Below are 15758 nucleotides of genomic sequence, written 5' to 3' on the forward strand. Positions count from 1 at the left end.
AATCAGCAACAGCATGCCTTGATTTAGAAAACGTTTTACTTCTATAACATAACACAAATGGCTTAAAAATTATTATCAAAAGCTGTTAAACAAGTTCCTTAGTTTGTAGGGCACCAGACAGATGGTCTTTGTACAAGTTAAAAAAATGACATATTTCAAAGTACCACCATTAAAATATACACACCTGACGGAACTGTCCCTCAGACACACCATCTCGGTAGAAAATAATGCGAGTAGGTTTGAAGCGGGTTGACTTGTAAAACTGGATGAGCAGCTCCCGCACCATAGAGGCCAGGTCATGGATAATTTCTTGACGGGGTCTTTGCACTCGCACTGTGGCACAGTACCGACTTGGATGGGCATCCATACTACCTACAACCTAAAAAAAAAAAAAAAAAAAACTGTCAATAACTCTATCCTCCATCTGTGTAGCCATTTTATTCATCAGTATGTTGACTATCATTCACTAATAATAACCAATATACTTAGGAGAGCCCTAGCTGCCTAAAAGCTGCACAACAAAAGGATAACAAATCTGACAGAAGCAGTGAGTTTAGAATTGAAATAATACTTCAATGTAAATTCAAACAGCAGAATAGTTAATGGTTTAGTTTTGTGTTCTACAGTAACTGAGTGGACTAAGCAATTACCAGTTATCTGTAGTTATCTGTAGTGACCAATGGTTAACACTCCACATAGTATTAAATACCAATAAACACCTGAATACTCTCCATAGCTAACCTCTGAGATTGACTGTTATCGGATATTGTCACTTCAGCACTTTTTCTGGGTGTGCTCTCAGCAACTAGTTTATTAGTTCATTTTTCAATATGCATTCCCATATCCAGATATAAATGTCCTGCCCTCATTGCATGCTGGGCATGCCAGCATCAGGGACAACACATGCCCTTAGCCCCAAAGGAACCAAGGTTTTGGATGCAAATAACTATAGAGAGAGAGGTAACAGAGTGGGATGAGGCCAGGAACAAGTCTGGGCTGCAACTTAGAGACTGCCTTTCCTAGCAGGGACTCGTATCAGAGTACAGGCAAAGAGAAAAGGATAGGGGAGTCCTAAGCAAAAGACCTGGTCTGGTAGAGTTTTTGTCAAATCTAGAAAAGAAGCTGCTTTAAAAAACACATAATTAGGAGGAAATATAAACCACTGCATAACTATAAGAATCAATCAGGAAAATTAGTAAGAAATATAAAACACAGCATAACTAAGAATTGATCAGTGAAGCAAACAGACTGCAGCAATGCTTCCCTCATCAATGAAAAATACTTTTGGCTGTTGAGTTGTTGAGAGACCAATCATGAGGAAGCAGTATGTGGCTGCTCAGCCTGTCTGCAATCATGCTGGCCTACCCTGAGATGTGTATTGTTACCAGAAAGCAATATGACAATAGAGACAGTTCCCAAACTCTCACAGCTTCTTGGAACAAAGGACAGGATCTCATTCTGCACTTCTTGTCGATGTACCATACCACTGCTATGTTGTCCAAGTGGATAGATACTGTACCTTGAAGAAGCAGTTCTCGAAAAGCCTGCAACTTTAAGGAGACTGCCCTCATCTCCAATATGTTTATTTGAAATCAGGCCTCCAAAACCGTCCAGGTACCTTGAACTGTCTTATCTGGATGAGTCTGTCATGAGAATGGACAACCTGTCATAAGGTTTTCTGGATGAGTCCACCAAAAAGGGTGCTTGTAGACAAAGCTTTGAAAGCATGATTAGCTTTGCCATCAAGCTATGTCAATTGACACCACTGAGTCTTTAAAGTCAGTTGTAGCACTTTTCATGTGAAATTGGGCATGAAAAACAGTTTTGTATTGTGGCTGCCATGAGACCTAGAACTTGAAGGACCAAGGCTGCAGTGGTGCATAGCTGAATTTTGATAGAATAGTAAATGAATCCAATATATATATAGGAATTCTGGGCCCTTGTTGGTGTAGATACATTCAACATGATTTTGTAATGCTTATACTGTATGGAATGAACTCTGTATATGGAAATTCTGAGCCTTTATTGGTGCGGATGCATTCAACATGATTTTGTAATGATTGAACTACAGAATGAACTTGGTCTAATGGCAGAATACCCAGCTGTTGAACGGTGCCTGTTTGGCAACCAAAAAAACAACGGGATCTAAGAAGATTCCATTTGAGATTTAAGAATGTTGATGGTGATCACCAAGGATAGACACATCCAGAGCAAGTATTCTCTTGCTAGAATTAACCTCTGTATTTTTGATGCCGCTACTGAAGCCATGCATCTGGTGAACACCCAGAAGGCTACAGTGAGAACTAAAGACACAACTCTGAGTGGGTAATGATCGACTCCCACATAATAGAGTTGGAACTTTTGGATGCCTTGGCCATTTTGTCATAGAGGTAGGCATCTTGAAGATCCATTCTTCTTCTTCTTGCAAGCAAGGGAAGATGGACTGCATAGTCCTTTACGTATTGATTTAGAAAGCTGAGGTCCAAAATTGGTCTAAGTTCCTGAGTCTTTTTGGTCATCAAGAAGAGTCTTATAATCTAGATCCTCTTTAGTCTGGTGGGATCACTGATGACTCTATATAACAAACGGGTTGCAATTTCATGTTCTGCCACATTTCAGTTTTGGGGTGGAACCTGGACAGGATTGTAGGGCAGCTTTATTGGATAATGGGAAAATGGTACAGTACAGTACAGCCTCTGGACAAAAATCTCTTTCATCCAACTGCTCTGCATGACAGCTATGCATCCCCTGACTGTCTACATGGTGGGTCAGGCAAACAGTTCAGGGGTTACATTGTCTGTTACTAGGAGAAGGACCTTGGAACCTATGCTGCTGTTGTCCACTTCAGGCTCTTTGGAGGAGACCACTGGAGAAATTCCCTCCACCCAGTGAATTCTTGTCAAAACATTGCTGCTGCAGCAAATGTTGGGATTTCCTGTACCAAAGGTTCTTGGCTATTTTCTGGTTCCTCTAGTAAAAAGTAGCTGCTCTATCTGTGACTTTATTAAGGGGATGCATGAATAGCAATGTAAATGAACTCAAGGTTGCCACCTGTGTCTACAGCTCTTTATGGGTGCCTCCTGGAGACAACTGCTTCAGACATTGTAAGGTCTTGTTTGCCATCTCTCTCTGTGAAATGAACTATGTGCCATGTATTTCATTGTCCTAACAGCGAATGTACTTGACAGACAGACAAGGTCTCTGAGCCTATTCATCATTATGCAGTCTTTGTCTGGAGGATGTACGGCTTAGGCCTCCTCTGGAGGCTCTAGTCTGGTGGCTGTTGACACCACAATAGAATCCACAAGTAGCAGTTACTTCTGTGTGGCCTATCCTCTGGGGTTCACAGCACTGTATCAGGTTTTCTCAGAACAAATTCAATCACATCCAGCTTCTCCATACTCTAGTACAAACCAAGTGTATTAATTTGTTGGAGGGGACCAACCAAGCTGCTGGAGGGAGAGGACCAGAAAGCATCCTGAAGGAACTCTTCCTCCAGACAGATGGGGTCATACAGCCAAGATCCCTCTGTCACACTGTCTCCAATACTTCTCTGATCAGGCAGTGTAACTCCCGAACTATTTGTGATCTTCTAGAAAGGAATGGGGGGCAACCTCCCCCTTCACAGAGACCTGTCTGGAATGGAAGACTTTGGTAGGGAGTGAAGGTACTTCCTCTTGCAAGCTCTCTTCCTAAGAATGTTCAGGAGGATCATTCAAGCTTCCTTAGGGAACAGTCTAATCCAGACCTCAAATACTCTGTGTGCCTTAAAGTCCTTGATCATGAAAGGGTAAGATTAAAGAGTGGCTACTGGGTTGTACAGCAGTAGTGAACAAAGGAGGAAATGAACTGTGAGGTTAAGTTTGGCCTCCCAGGCCAAGGACAACCACAAAACATTCGTCAGCCATGTCCACAACCTCAAAAGTAATACACACTTGTGTGCAGAACTCATTGTAAATGGTGCCACCTATACTGAGCCAGAAGATATAGCAAACCTCATGGCTGATAAATTCAGCTCTAACCTTTCTCCTCTTTCCCTCTCAACCTTCCCTAAGGAAATATAATCAAATACAACTCCCCCTATTACTACTAGGGAACAGGTCCTTAATGCTCTCTCTAAGACCAAGAACACTGCATCAATGTGTCCAGACAATATCCCAGGATGCCTTCTAAATAGCATGAAACATGACCTATGATGGCCTCTGGAATTACTGTTTACCTGTACCCTCCAAACAGGCTTTGTGCCTCAAGAATGGAGAAAGGCAACAGTCATCCCTCTGCACAAAGGTGGGCCATCTACAGATTCTGGAAACTACAAACCCATAAGTCTCACTAGTCTTGTATGTAAAGCCATGGAAAGAATTATCATGGAGATGATCGAAAGAGGTACAGTAAACCTCCAGACACTGGACCCAACCAGTTTGGTTTTGTAAAGGGCAGATCATGCCTACTCAACATGGTGGACTTATTTAAGAAGGTCACCAAAGCCTTGGATGAGGGCAAAATCATTCACACTGCCTACCTTGACCTGGCCAAGGTATTTGACACAATATCCCACTTGGGCATTGTTAACAAACTCAAGAGGTTAGGTACAAACCCGTATGTCAGCTGGTGGATAGCCAACTGGCTCACAGATAGGACCCAAGAAGTTAGAATTGAGGCGTCCACCTCTACAAAGAGGCCAGTCACAAGCTGGGTCCCTCAGGGTTCAGTCCTTGGACAGCTCCTTTTTGGCATTTACTTCTCAGATGTCAAGGCCAATGTCAGTGGTCTCTGGCTGACTAAATTTGCAGATGATTACAACTTAGGAGCTGCTACTGAATCTCATATTGACACAAACATTCTCTAGGAGGGGCTAACACAGGCAAACAACTGGTGTCAGAGTCATGGACTAAAACTAAATGCCAAGAAATGCATAATAGTATCCTTTGGAAAGTCATCCATCCCTGGTAACTATCATATTTACAACACACCTCTTAGAGTTGACCCAGTAGTCAGGGCCTTAGGGACACACACAGATAGTAATCTAGCCTTTGATTATCACGTGTCTACAGTGGTGAGGAAATCATTCTATGTTGCGTAACTTATAAACAAAGGTATGGCATCTAAGTCCAAGGAAGTCATTGTTCCACTATATTCGGCATTCATCAGACCTATCATTGATTACAATACCCCCTTCGGTATGTACTTAACCAGGCATATCCAACAACTGGAACGCCCACAGAGGTTACTCACTAAAAGAATACAGGGCATAAGTAATATGTCCTATGCAGACCACCTCAGGGCCCTATCCCTGTATTCCGTCTCCTTCAGGCTTTTGAGGGGAGATCTGTGCCTGGCATACAGGGCATTGTCAGATCCCACTCTGATGGACCTCCTGCATATCCACAAAACAAACAGTACCACAATTATCCATTCTAAACCTTGCATGTGATATAAATAAGACCTACTGGAGAGATAGGTATGTATGCCAGAGACTACCCCTTCTATGGAATAGGCTCCCCATCCATGTGAAGCAGAGTTCCTCCCTAATCCAATTCAAGTACAACTTGGTCAATTGGATGGAAAACCGGAAATTCATCCCTGGTTTGGCACCTATGTCTCTGATGCAAACAGACAACCTGTAAATGGTTCATTTCCTAGGCCCATGCTTACACTTATCAAGGGTATCAGAACTCGTTAGAGATTTGGGATGCATGGCTGGGCTTAAAAAGGCCCTTGTGGTCGTTAAACTAGTAAATACCTATGAATGAGCAGGTGCCTGTTCCAACCGCCCAATCCTCTACGGTCGCTAAACATTGAGGATCTTTCTGAGCTGCCCCAGGCCAAAATCATCAACTTCAATAGCATCAGCTCTGAGGACAGTCTTGACACCATAGTGGGAGGAAAGACCTTGGTGCTGCCCGATGATGCTGACAATACCAACACTGAGGCTATGGGGCAGGCTTCTACACTGAAAGATTCAAAACTGGATGCATCTACACCCACAAAGGCCCAGAAATCATCAGGGCAGATGCCAGTATAGATTAATCAGCACTGACTCTGTCAAGCCTAGTGAAGGAGTGCACCAACATAATTGGTTTCAACACCTCTACTAGTACCAAGGGCACCTGCACCAAGGAAGAAATAGATAAAGGAGCCCAGTATCTTGGCATAGATTCTCCATTTGGCTCCACGTCTTCTCATGTTGAAAGAATTCCCAGGGTAGGAAATGAAACAGCAAAGAGTTGCCTATCTTTGCATGCTGCCCTAGCCACAGAGGGGGGTCAAGAGAACACCTAACAGAAGTTGGGCCTTGACAAAGACCATCACCATCTTGTTGCAGCCAAGTTGCATAGGGCTTTGAAGAGACAGTACAGTTTTGTACCTACCATAAATGTAGATATTCGAGTGCTAATACAGCTGCAGTCATAACAGATGGGTTCTCCTGCCGTCAGGCGGGTCCTCGGTCCGCCGAATTCCAAAGTCTAGGTCTGGCGTAGGTTGTCATCGCTTCTTCCCTGACGTCAGTGCGACAGGGGTATAAAGGAACCAGCCGACACCATTTTCTTCAGTTTTTCTTGCCCCAGATGTCAGGTGCCCCCAGAAGGAAGGCAATACATAAATTTGTGTAATAAAGCAATGCAATATAATCAAAATACAGTAGTTGCAAGCAAATACACCATAAATGAATACCCCAATCAGGTTGTATGAGGATGTGTTAGCCTATAGGCCTGTCCCGGGAGGGAAACCTGGACTGCAGCTGTATTAGCACTCGACCATCTACATTTATGGTAGGTACAAAACTGTACTATGTTCATCGTGCATACAGCTGCAGTCATAACAGATGGGTAGAATCCCAAAGCTAAGAAAGGGGTGGTAGGCACTAGGTGGAACTAGGAGGAGCCAGGATGCCCTGCAAGACTGTAGTGGCAAAGCCTGCTCTAGTTTTGGAGTATAATGGTAGGTGGTAGTGCTTGGAGAAGGTATGCACAGAACTCCAAGTGGCTGCTTCCAAAATATCTTTGGTAGGAACTCCTCTGAGGAAAGCTGCAGAGGTAGCTGTGGCCCTTGTGGAGTGAGATCTGATGCCTGTAGGTACAGTTTTGCCATGAAAAGAATAGCAAAAGCGTATGCAGTGGGCTATCCATTTTGAGATTGTCTGTTTGGAAATTGGCTTTCCTTGAGCTCCTACAGCATAGGACACAAAGAGCTGTTCTGATTTTCTGAAAGGCTTTGTTCTGTCCAAATAATAACGCAGTTGTCTGTGGATGTCCAAGGAATGTAGTAATCTCTCCCCTTTGTTTTGAGGATTAGGATAAAAGGTAGGTAATTGTATGGCCTGATTCAAAGCTACCCTGGATACCACTTTAGGCATAAAGGACGGGTTGGTTCGTAAGGAAACTCTGTCCTGATGGAAGATGATAAAAGGCTGCACAGCCATGAGAGCTTGTAGTTCTGAAACTCTACGAGCTGAGGTAATAGCCAGAAGGAAAGCTGTCTTCCAGGACAAATATTGCACACAGTGCAGACTGGATTAATTGTTGACTGCAACTGAGTTGAAAATATAAGTATCTTGATTTGTTTTTTATTATTTTTACAGATTATTGTTTTTAAAATTTAATATATATATATATATATATATATAGCACTTTGCCTATTCTGTATCTTTACAAATCCTTATCTGTTTAAAAACTTTTATTTGTGTCTCTAGTGCTTGCTGTCTGTAGGCTATTCTGTATCTTTACAAATCCTTATCTGTTTAAAAACTTTCATTTGTGTCTCTAGTGCTTGCTGTCTGTAGGCTATTGTTTTAACTGAAGCCTTTCCTCTGTGTAATTATCTGTTGGCTAGTGGGGGCTGGTTCTTGTAAAAAAAAAAGCCTATTCTGTATCTTTACAAATCCTTATCTGTTTAAAACTTTCATTTGTATCTCTAGTGCTTGCTGTCTGTAGGCTATTGTTTTAACTGAAGCCTTTCCTCTGTGTAATTATCTGTTGGCTAGTGCGGGCTGGTTCTTTTGTGTTCTTGTAAAAAAAAAAAAAAAGCTGTTCTGGTACTTAAGCCCTAACTTTGATAGGGTTTCTGTCTTTACACACAGTGCAGACTGGATTAATTGTTGACCGCAACTGAGCTGAAAATATAAGTATCTTGATTTTTTTTTTGATTATTTTTACAGATTACTGTTTTTAAAATTTAATATATATATAGCACTTTGTCTATTCTGTATCTTTACAAATCCTTATCTGTTTAAAAACTTTCATTTGTGTCTCTAGTGCTTGCTGTCTGTAGGCTATTTTTCCCACCTTCCCTCCCTGTTGGTGTCTTGCTCTTATACTTGGTGGCTTTGCAGTTGCCCACCCCTACTATGACACTCCTCCCAGTCTAGTGTCATTAGCTCATTCTGCCTAATACAGAGAGAACATTTGATAAGGCCTTCTGTTCCTCCTTTTTCCCTTTCAAAAAGAAAAACAAAACTTTTTTTTTTTTTTTTTCGCCTGAACCTCCTTGTGTTCTGACTGTGCTTCTCAAACATTTTGGAAATATACAGTATATTTCAGAGCATTTATTATAACTGTAATAGCCTTAATATTGCTACAACTCTAGTGCTCTAGGTTGCACTGCATCTGAAGTGTTTGTGTGTTTTAGCTGCTTTTCTGTATATATAGACTTTTCTGTTTCTTTTACTAAATAAGCTCTGTAAAGTTGTTTTATTGCATTCCTGCCTGTATCTCTGTGTGTTTTTTTGCACCTTTTAAAGTTTGTTTTGCTTAGTTTAATTGGTAGGCTACACACTCAAGTGCGCTAGCCGAATTAAAGCATTTATTGTGTTTCTGTACCTAATTTCTGCTACTTTGTAAAAAAAAAAAAAAAAAAAATTCCCTTGTTTCCCGCCTTTACTGAACTAGAATAGTCCAGTCTTCAGGTATTGCTGATTTCTGGGCTGTGTCATAGTTCCTGTGTTGCCCATACCCTTATTTGGATAGGAGGAAGCTTCTTTGTTCACCAGTGAGAGTGGGGAGCTCTGAGCAGCCTATCTGTCCCTTGAGGAGTGGTTCCAGCCCAGTGACCTGTAGCTTATGGGCTTGCTGAGTCTAATTATGGTGGCTGCCAAAAAAGCAATTACTAGAAAATGGAAATCAAAGTTTAGACCAACTTTACTAGAAGTAGTGAATACAGTAACAGTGACAAAACAACTGGAATGGGGATCTTTAGAAAAGGGAGGGAAAAAACTACATAAGAAAAAAATGTGAATTGTGGGAACAACATATGCAGAGCAGGAATGAGGTTTAAGAGGCAGGATTGGAATTAGCCATATAATACTTAGCTGACGATAACTGGATAGGTTATAAGTGAGGTATAATGTTTGCAACTACAGTTGTTTCAATGGTGTATGTAATGTATGCTGTTTGCAACTGAAGTGGTAGCTTGTTGTTTGTTTTTCATTTGTATAAATGTATGATTGCCTGTGTCACATGTGAACATGTGAAAATTTAATAAAGATGTTTGTTGGGGGGAAAAAATAATCCTTCAGGCTATTAACCTGAGTGTGGCTCAGGGAACGGAAGACAGACTCCTTGGCTTGGCTGTGGAGATCTACTTCCTGAGGTAAGGTGTAGAATCTCCACTCACTGAGTGTCAGGATGAAGGAGAAAAAGAAGTTATGTCTTACCATAACGTTCGATCTGTATTGTTGATCCTTGTTCAGTCATTACGTTTGGGTATCGATTCCGACCTCGGAACCGAGCCGGCCATCTTCCAAGCTCACGTCAGCTACAAACTCTTGAGTTAAAACTCTTACCCAGAATTCCCCTCTCCCTGCTACCTCAGAATTCCCCTCTCCCTGTTACCTCAGATTTGAGTTTGCAAGTCAAAAGAAGGTAGCGGCTACCTCTGGTCAAATGACCTAAAAAAAACGGATGGTGAAATCCACTAGAAGCCACAGGAGGGGGAAGGAGGGAGGGTCATAATGACTGAACGAGGATCAACAATACAGACAGAACATTATGGTAAGACATAACTTCTTTATCTGATATTGTTAATCCTTGTTCATTCCTTACGTATAGGACAGAGTCCCCAGCTACCTCTATTCCTGGGAGGCTCTCATGGAAGGACATTCCTGAGCACCATAGAACCAAAAGATGCTCTTCCCCTGGAGGCCAAATCCAATTTGTAATGATTGATGAAGGTATGAGGCATAGCCCAAGTTGCAGCTGCACAGATGTCTTGTAAAGAAGCTCTGGCATGAAAGGCAGCAGAAGTTGCCACCGACCTTGTCAAATGAGCCTTGATGGTAGTCGGCAATGGAATATTACTTTGTGTATGAATGAAGGTCACAATGTCTTTCAACCATCTAGCCAATGTGACCTCAGCAACAGTACATCCTAATCTAGGTCCAGAATAGGCCAAAAATAACTGGTCTGATTTACGAGAGGCCTTAGTCCTGTTCAAGCAGAAGCAGATTTACCTGTGAATATCTCCTTTGTTTGAATGACTGGAGAAGAAAACTGGCAATTCAATGGTTTGATTAATGGACATTTCAGTGATCACTTTTGGTAGAAAGGAAGGATTAGTTCTCAAAGACACTCTATCTCTATGAAAAATCAAGTATGGACTCTTGATGCATAAGGCTTGAAGCTCAGAGATACGTCTGGCAGAAGTAATGGTGACCAAAAACAAGGTTTTGCATGACAAATACGTGAGGTCGCAAGAAGAAGCTGGTTCGAAAGGTGGCATTGTCAGAGCTTGTAGAACTAATGACAGGTCCCATGGTTGAATAGGTTCTCTAAAAGAGGGCTTCAGATGATTCACACCTTTTATGAAGGTCTTGCATAATTTGTGTGACATAAGAGAGGAGTCTTGGACACCCTCATGGAAATTAGATATTGCAGCCAAATGAACTCGAATGGTAGAGGCCGACAGACCCGATTGAAATAGATAGGCTAGATACTCTAGTAATATCGACACTGGTGCTGAAAAAGGATCTGCTTGCTTTTCTTTCAGCCAAAAGGTAAATCTTTTCCACTTGCTTACAAAAGTAATTCTAGTGGAAGACTTATGAGATGCAATAAGAATGTCCCGTACTGGTAAAGAAAGATCATTCTGCCTGGCAATCAAGGGAATTGGAGGAGCCAAGCTGTGAGCTTCAGGCTGTCCAAGTTGGGATGAATCAGATTCTGTGGATGGGAGATCAACCCCGGGGTTGGATGGAGAATCCATGGTTGAACTAGCAGGTGAGGCCAAAGGAAGGGGAACCAAATCTGACGAGGCCAATATGGTGCTATGAGGATCACCCTGCTCTTCAACCGATGGGCTTTCTTCAGAAACTGGGGAATGAGGGAAGAGGTGGAAAAGCATAAAGAAGACCCGAGGGCCAATCGTAGACTAAAGCGTCCCTGCGTGACTGTCCCAGAGGGAGAATCAGGGCGAAGTAGTTGCTGCATTTGTAGTTGGTCGGGGATGCAAAGAGATCGCAGCAAGGACAGCCCCAGTGGTGGAAGATCTCCGCCGTTACCAAGGGATTCAGGGACCACTCGTGAGGTTGTAGAATGCACCTGCTGAGTCTGTCTGCTATCACGTTGGAACTCCTGGGAATGTGCATTGCTAGAAAGAAACAGTTGGTAGCCATCACCCATTGCCATATCCTCATGGCCTCTCAACAAAGGAGGCAAGACTTGGTTCCGCCCTGTTTGCTGATGTACCAAACCACCGCCATGTTGTCTGATTGCATCGCAATAGTCCCAGATGACAGCAGGGGGTGGAATGCTTGCAACGCCAGCAGATCCGCCCTCAGCTCTAGAACATTTATATGCAGTTGGGCCTCCAATTCGGATCAAGTGCCTTGGACTGTCCGACACTGACATAGCACCCCCACGCCATCAGGGAGGTGTCCGTGGTCACTGCAGCCTTGGACTGCTGGGGGGAGAAGGGGCGAGACCATTGTGACGGGTTGTGGGTCATCCACCAATTTAAATCCTGTTTGCACCTGTGAGTTACTCGAATCTTGGCTGAAAGAGGATGCTGAAAAGGATACCATTGGGTGAGCAGCAGCCATTGTAGAAGCCTCATGTGAAACCTGGCCAGGAGGACAATGGTGATGGAGGCTGCCATGGAACCCAACAGCTGTAGGACAGAGTGAGCTGTGGATTTCTCCCTTGAAAGGACTGGGATCAGTTGTTGCTTTATCCTTAGAATTCTGTGCTCTGGAATGGATGCTTTGCAATTCTTGGTATCCAATATGACCCCTATGAATTCTGTGGACTTAAATGGGGTGAGATTAGATTTTTGCCAGTTTATGGTTATGCCTAGCCTTTCTGCACCGAGGAGAGAGTATGCCAGGGCTTCTTCCAATAGATGTCTGGTGGGGGCGGAGATAGGCCAGTCATCTAAGTATGGAAACACCTGGAATCCTTGTAGTCGCAAGTGAGCTGTGATGACTGCCATGCACTTTGTGAACACTCTGGGGGCTGTAGAGAGTCTGAAGGGCAGTACTCTGAACTGGTAGTGAATGGCTCCCGCACCGAAGCGCAGAAATCTTCTTGATGGCCTGTCCACTTTTATGTGGTAGTACGCATCTTGAAGATCTATTGAGCACATCCAATCATCTTTTTCCAAAAGTGGGAGGATAGACTGTATTGTGACCATCTGGAATTTTTGTACTCTTACAAACGTGTTCAATACACTGAGATCCAAAATTGGTCTCCAGTCCCCGGTTTTCTTTGGCACCAAAAATAGTCTTGAGTAGAATCCGGATCCTATCTGGTCTGGAGGGACTATTTGGATGACTCTTTTTCTTAGCAGCTTTGCTATCTCTAGTGCTGCTTATTCCCTTTGACTGGGTGGAACGTTGGGTAAGTTTGTTGGGGGGGGGGAGGCAGGACAAAGATCGAAGGGAATATGGTAACCTCTGGTTATTATCCTTTGTACCCAAGAGTCGGTGGTGATGGTTAGCCAGGCAGAAGGGTACAAGGAGAAACAACCCCCAACCACCTCCAGAGGAAAGGAGTTGGGCCGCTCTTCAGGAGCGCTGGTAGGATTGACCAGGAAGAGAGTCCCTGGAACCCTGGTTACGCGGACCCCCTCTGCCCCGAAAAGGGTGTCTTCCCTGTGAGTTTCCTCCTCTGCCTCTAGGGGAGAACTCGGCCTGTGTGTCACGGAAAGGACCCTGAGACTTTTTTTTACCATATCTTCCCACTCTTCTGGTTTCTGGAGAAAGCACATTGAGGGGAAGAATAACAGATACCCACAGCAGAAAGGGTCTTGCCATCCTGTTCACATCTGGCCAATGTGCTTTTAACCTTGGGTCCAAACAATGAAGAGGCTTCGATGGGAGCGTTGAGAAAGGAAGCCTTGAAGTGTTCCACGAAATTACATAAGCACATCCAGGCGTGTCGTCTCAAAACAATGCCTGAGCTCACCGCTCTAGCTGCTCCTTCTGATGAGTGAGATAGCAGGCGCATGGAGGAGTTTGATATCGATTCAATGGTAGCCAGCTGAGAGGCCACTTTGTCATGGACCTCATCAGACATGGCAACAGCCAAAGTTTCAGAGAGCTCAGACACTAAATCCCTTTGAAGCCTGGTAAAGTGTGCCATATAATTCAGAGACCTGATTGCAAAGGTTGCTGATGCAAAAGTAAGCTTCCCTATTCTGTCCAGAGCCTGTGATTCTTTGTTGGGCGGATGGACAATCTGGCTTTCTTCTTCCACCAGGTCCTTCTTGGTTGCGGCTGCCACAAACAGAATATCTACAGAAAGACCTTTGGACTAATGGGGGTCAGTAGCAGGAGGGGATAAAATGTTATCTGGCCTCTGAGGAATGGCCTCAACGGTGTCAGGAACCTTCTACGCATGCTGCACGATAAGCCAGACCAATTCGTCGGCAGGTGGAGTAACCCAGGAGATAGGGGGCCGGGCACGAAAGGCCTGCAGAAACACAGACTCTTCAGTGGTCGGGTTAGAGGGCTGCCAGTCACCTCTCTGTTTAAGGATTTCAGGATATCACCAAAGGATACCTCAGAGGGTGAGCGAGAGGACCCTTCCCCATCATCAAAGTCTGTGTCTTCAGTAAGGGACTCCTCTGTGGAGTCCATGTGCTATCTCTTGCACAAGCTTTTTCGATGAACTTCCTCAGAGGGAGAAGCTGGGGAAGACAATGCAAAAGGGGTTTCCTGTGGGAGTACATCCTGAGGCCCTTGCACCCGGTGTCCGCTAGGAGCGACTTGTGTACATTGCTGTCCAAAGGAGGGCAGGGAGATTGACAGCACAGTATCGCCAGCAGACACCAAAGCCTCCTCCATTAGTTGGAAGGCCGGTCCATCTGAAGAGGGGTGAGTTTCACCCCTCCCCTAAGTGGCTCAGCCTGCCGACTCGGAGTCCCTGGATAGCTGTGAAACACCAAATTACATATGCCACAGCTAACATCCTGGGTCATAGCAAAACTCTCCTGCCACGAAGGCAACTGCGGTTCCTTAGTGAGATCCATAAAGGGAACTGTAGAGGGGGAAGACTGTGCTATATCAAGGGGCTTCAAAGGCAATGAAGGAGGAGAATAAGTAGGGGTCTTTGGCAAAGGGTGATCACTTCCCAAGGAAGGATAGCCCCCCCCCGGGGGGGGCGGGATACATCTGGCCAAAAGCACTTGATCCACAAGACGCAACATGTCGTGTTCAGAGAGGCTTCTAGTGGATTTCAAGGACACGGCTGAGGGAGAGTCAGGTCTATCCACACATGGGATAAGCTCGGTGCCCACCTCACTAGTCTGCACTGAAAACAACGGGGCCATAAGAGACTGAACTACAGGTGTCTACACCAAGGAAATCATCGGTGCCAAAGTCATGGTCTGCACCGTCAACAAGGTCAGTGTTGAAGTGGTTGTCGGTGCCGTGGCTGGGACCGAAAAAATCGGTGTCAGTAACTGAGTTGTCGGTTCCGGGTAAGGTGACGGATGTGGTTACAGTCTGCGCCGACTGGATAGTTGGTGCCATTAGAGAGATCTGAACCGAGGAGCCCCTCAGTACCAATATGGTAAAGGGCATGCTAGTTGGTGCCGAAACCACAGATGGCACCAATGACCTCAGTGCTGAAGATCTAGGCACCGAAAGTGCTGGAGCCAAAAGAGTCAGATCCGAAGTAGAAAGCTTAGCCTTCTTGGGTCTCCGTTGTTGGGAGTCCCCAGTCGGGGACGAAGGAAGAGATTTGGCCTTTGAATGATCATCAGTCTTTTTCTTATGGGATCTTGGAGGGGTTGAGGCCTCCGACCCAGAAATAGCCTCTGAAAAGGAGATTTGAGTAGCCCCTTCAGTAACAATTTATTTTTCCTCTCAATCAACGTCCTGTTAGAGAAGTTCTTACAAATTCCACAGGGTGGCTCAACTAATAAATGAGGCACACCCAAGCAATAGACACACAGAGAATGTGCATCTGAAGTAGGTAATTTATGACCACAATTTGAACATCTCTTAAATCCTGGACTACCTTTTTTATCTGCCATGATAGGAAAGAAGGAAATCAGAAATACCAGCAATGGTACAAGGAATACCCGAAGGTAATGAAGAAAAGGGGACTACCAACGATGGTATAGAAGAAAATACCTTGCGGTAAAAAGATTGAAAAAAGTTTTAAGAAGGGATAGTCGCTAAATGCGATAAGGTAAGAGGAAACAATTTAGAAACTTTTCTGAGAGAAAAGGTTGTTTTAGACTAGTATGACAACAAAATTTTATACTTAGCTCAAGAGAAGTAGCTTGACACGACCGAATGGCGACACGGCAAACAAAAT

At 44.1% G+C, this 15758-nt stretch overlaps 1 protein-coding gene across 1 annotated transcript in view; it reads right to left on the reverse strand.

Annotated features, from left to right (window-relative positions):
• The window catches only part of LOC122792213 (protein argonaute-3), a 1955650-nt gene that overhangs the window by 634398 nt on the left and 1305494 nt on the right, over positions 1 to 15758 (reverse strand). Inside the window, exon 15 of the mRNA XM_044059953.1 lies at positions 185 to 379. Coding sequence (XP_043915888.1) covers positions 185 to 379 — 195 coding nt within the window. The remainder of the gene's footprint in view (positions 1 to 184; positions 380 to 15758) is intronic.

Source organism: Protopterus annectens, chromosome 1.part2 (genome assembly GCF_019279795.1).
Source record: "Protopterus annectens isolate FY-2018-M chromosome 1.part2, PAN1.0, whole genome shotgun sequence".
Classification (NCBI taxonomy): Eukaryota; Metazoa; Chordata; order Ceratodontiformes; family Protopteridae; genus Protopterus; species Protopterus annectens.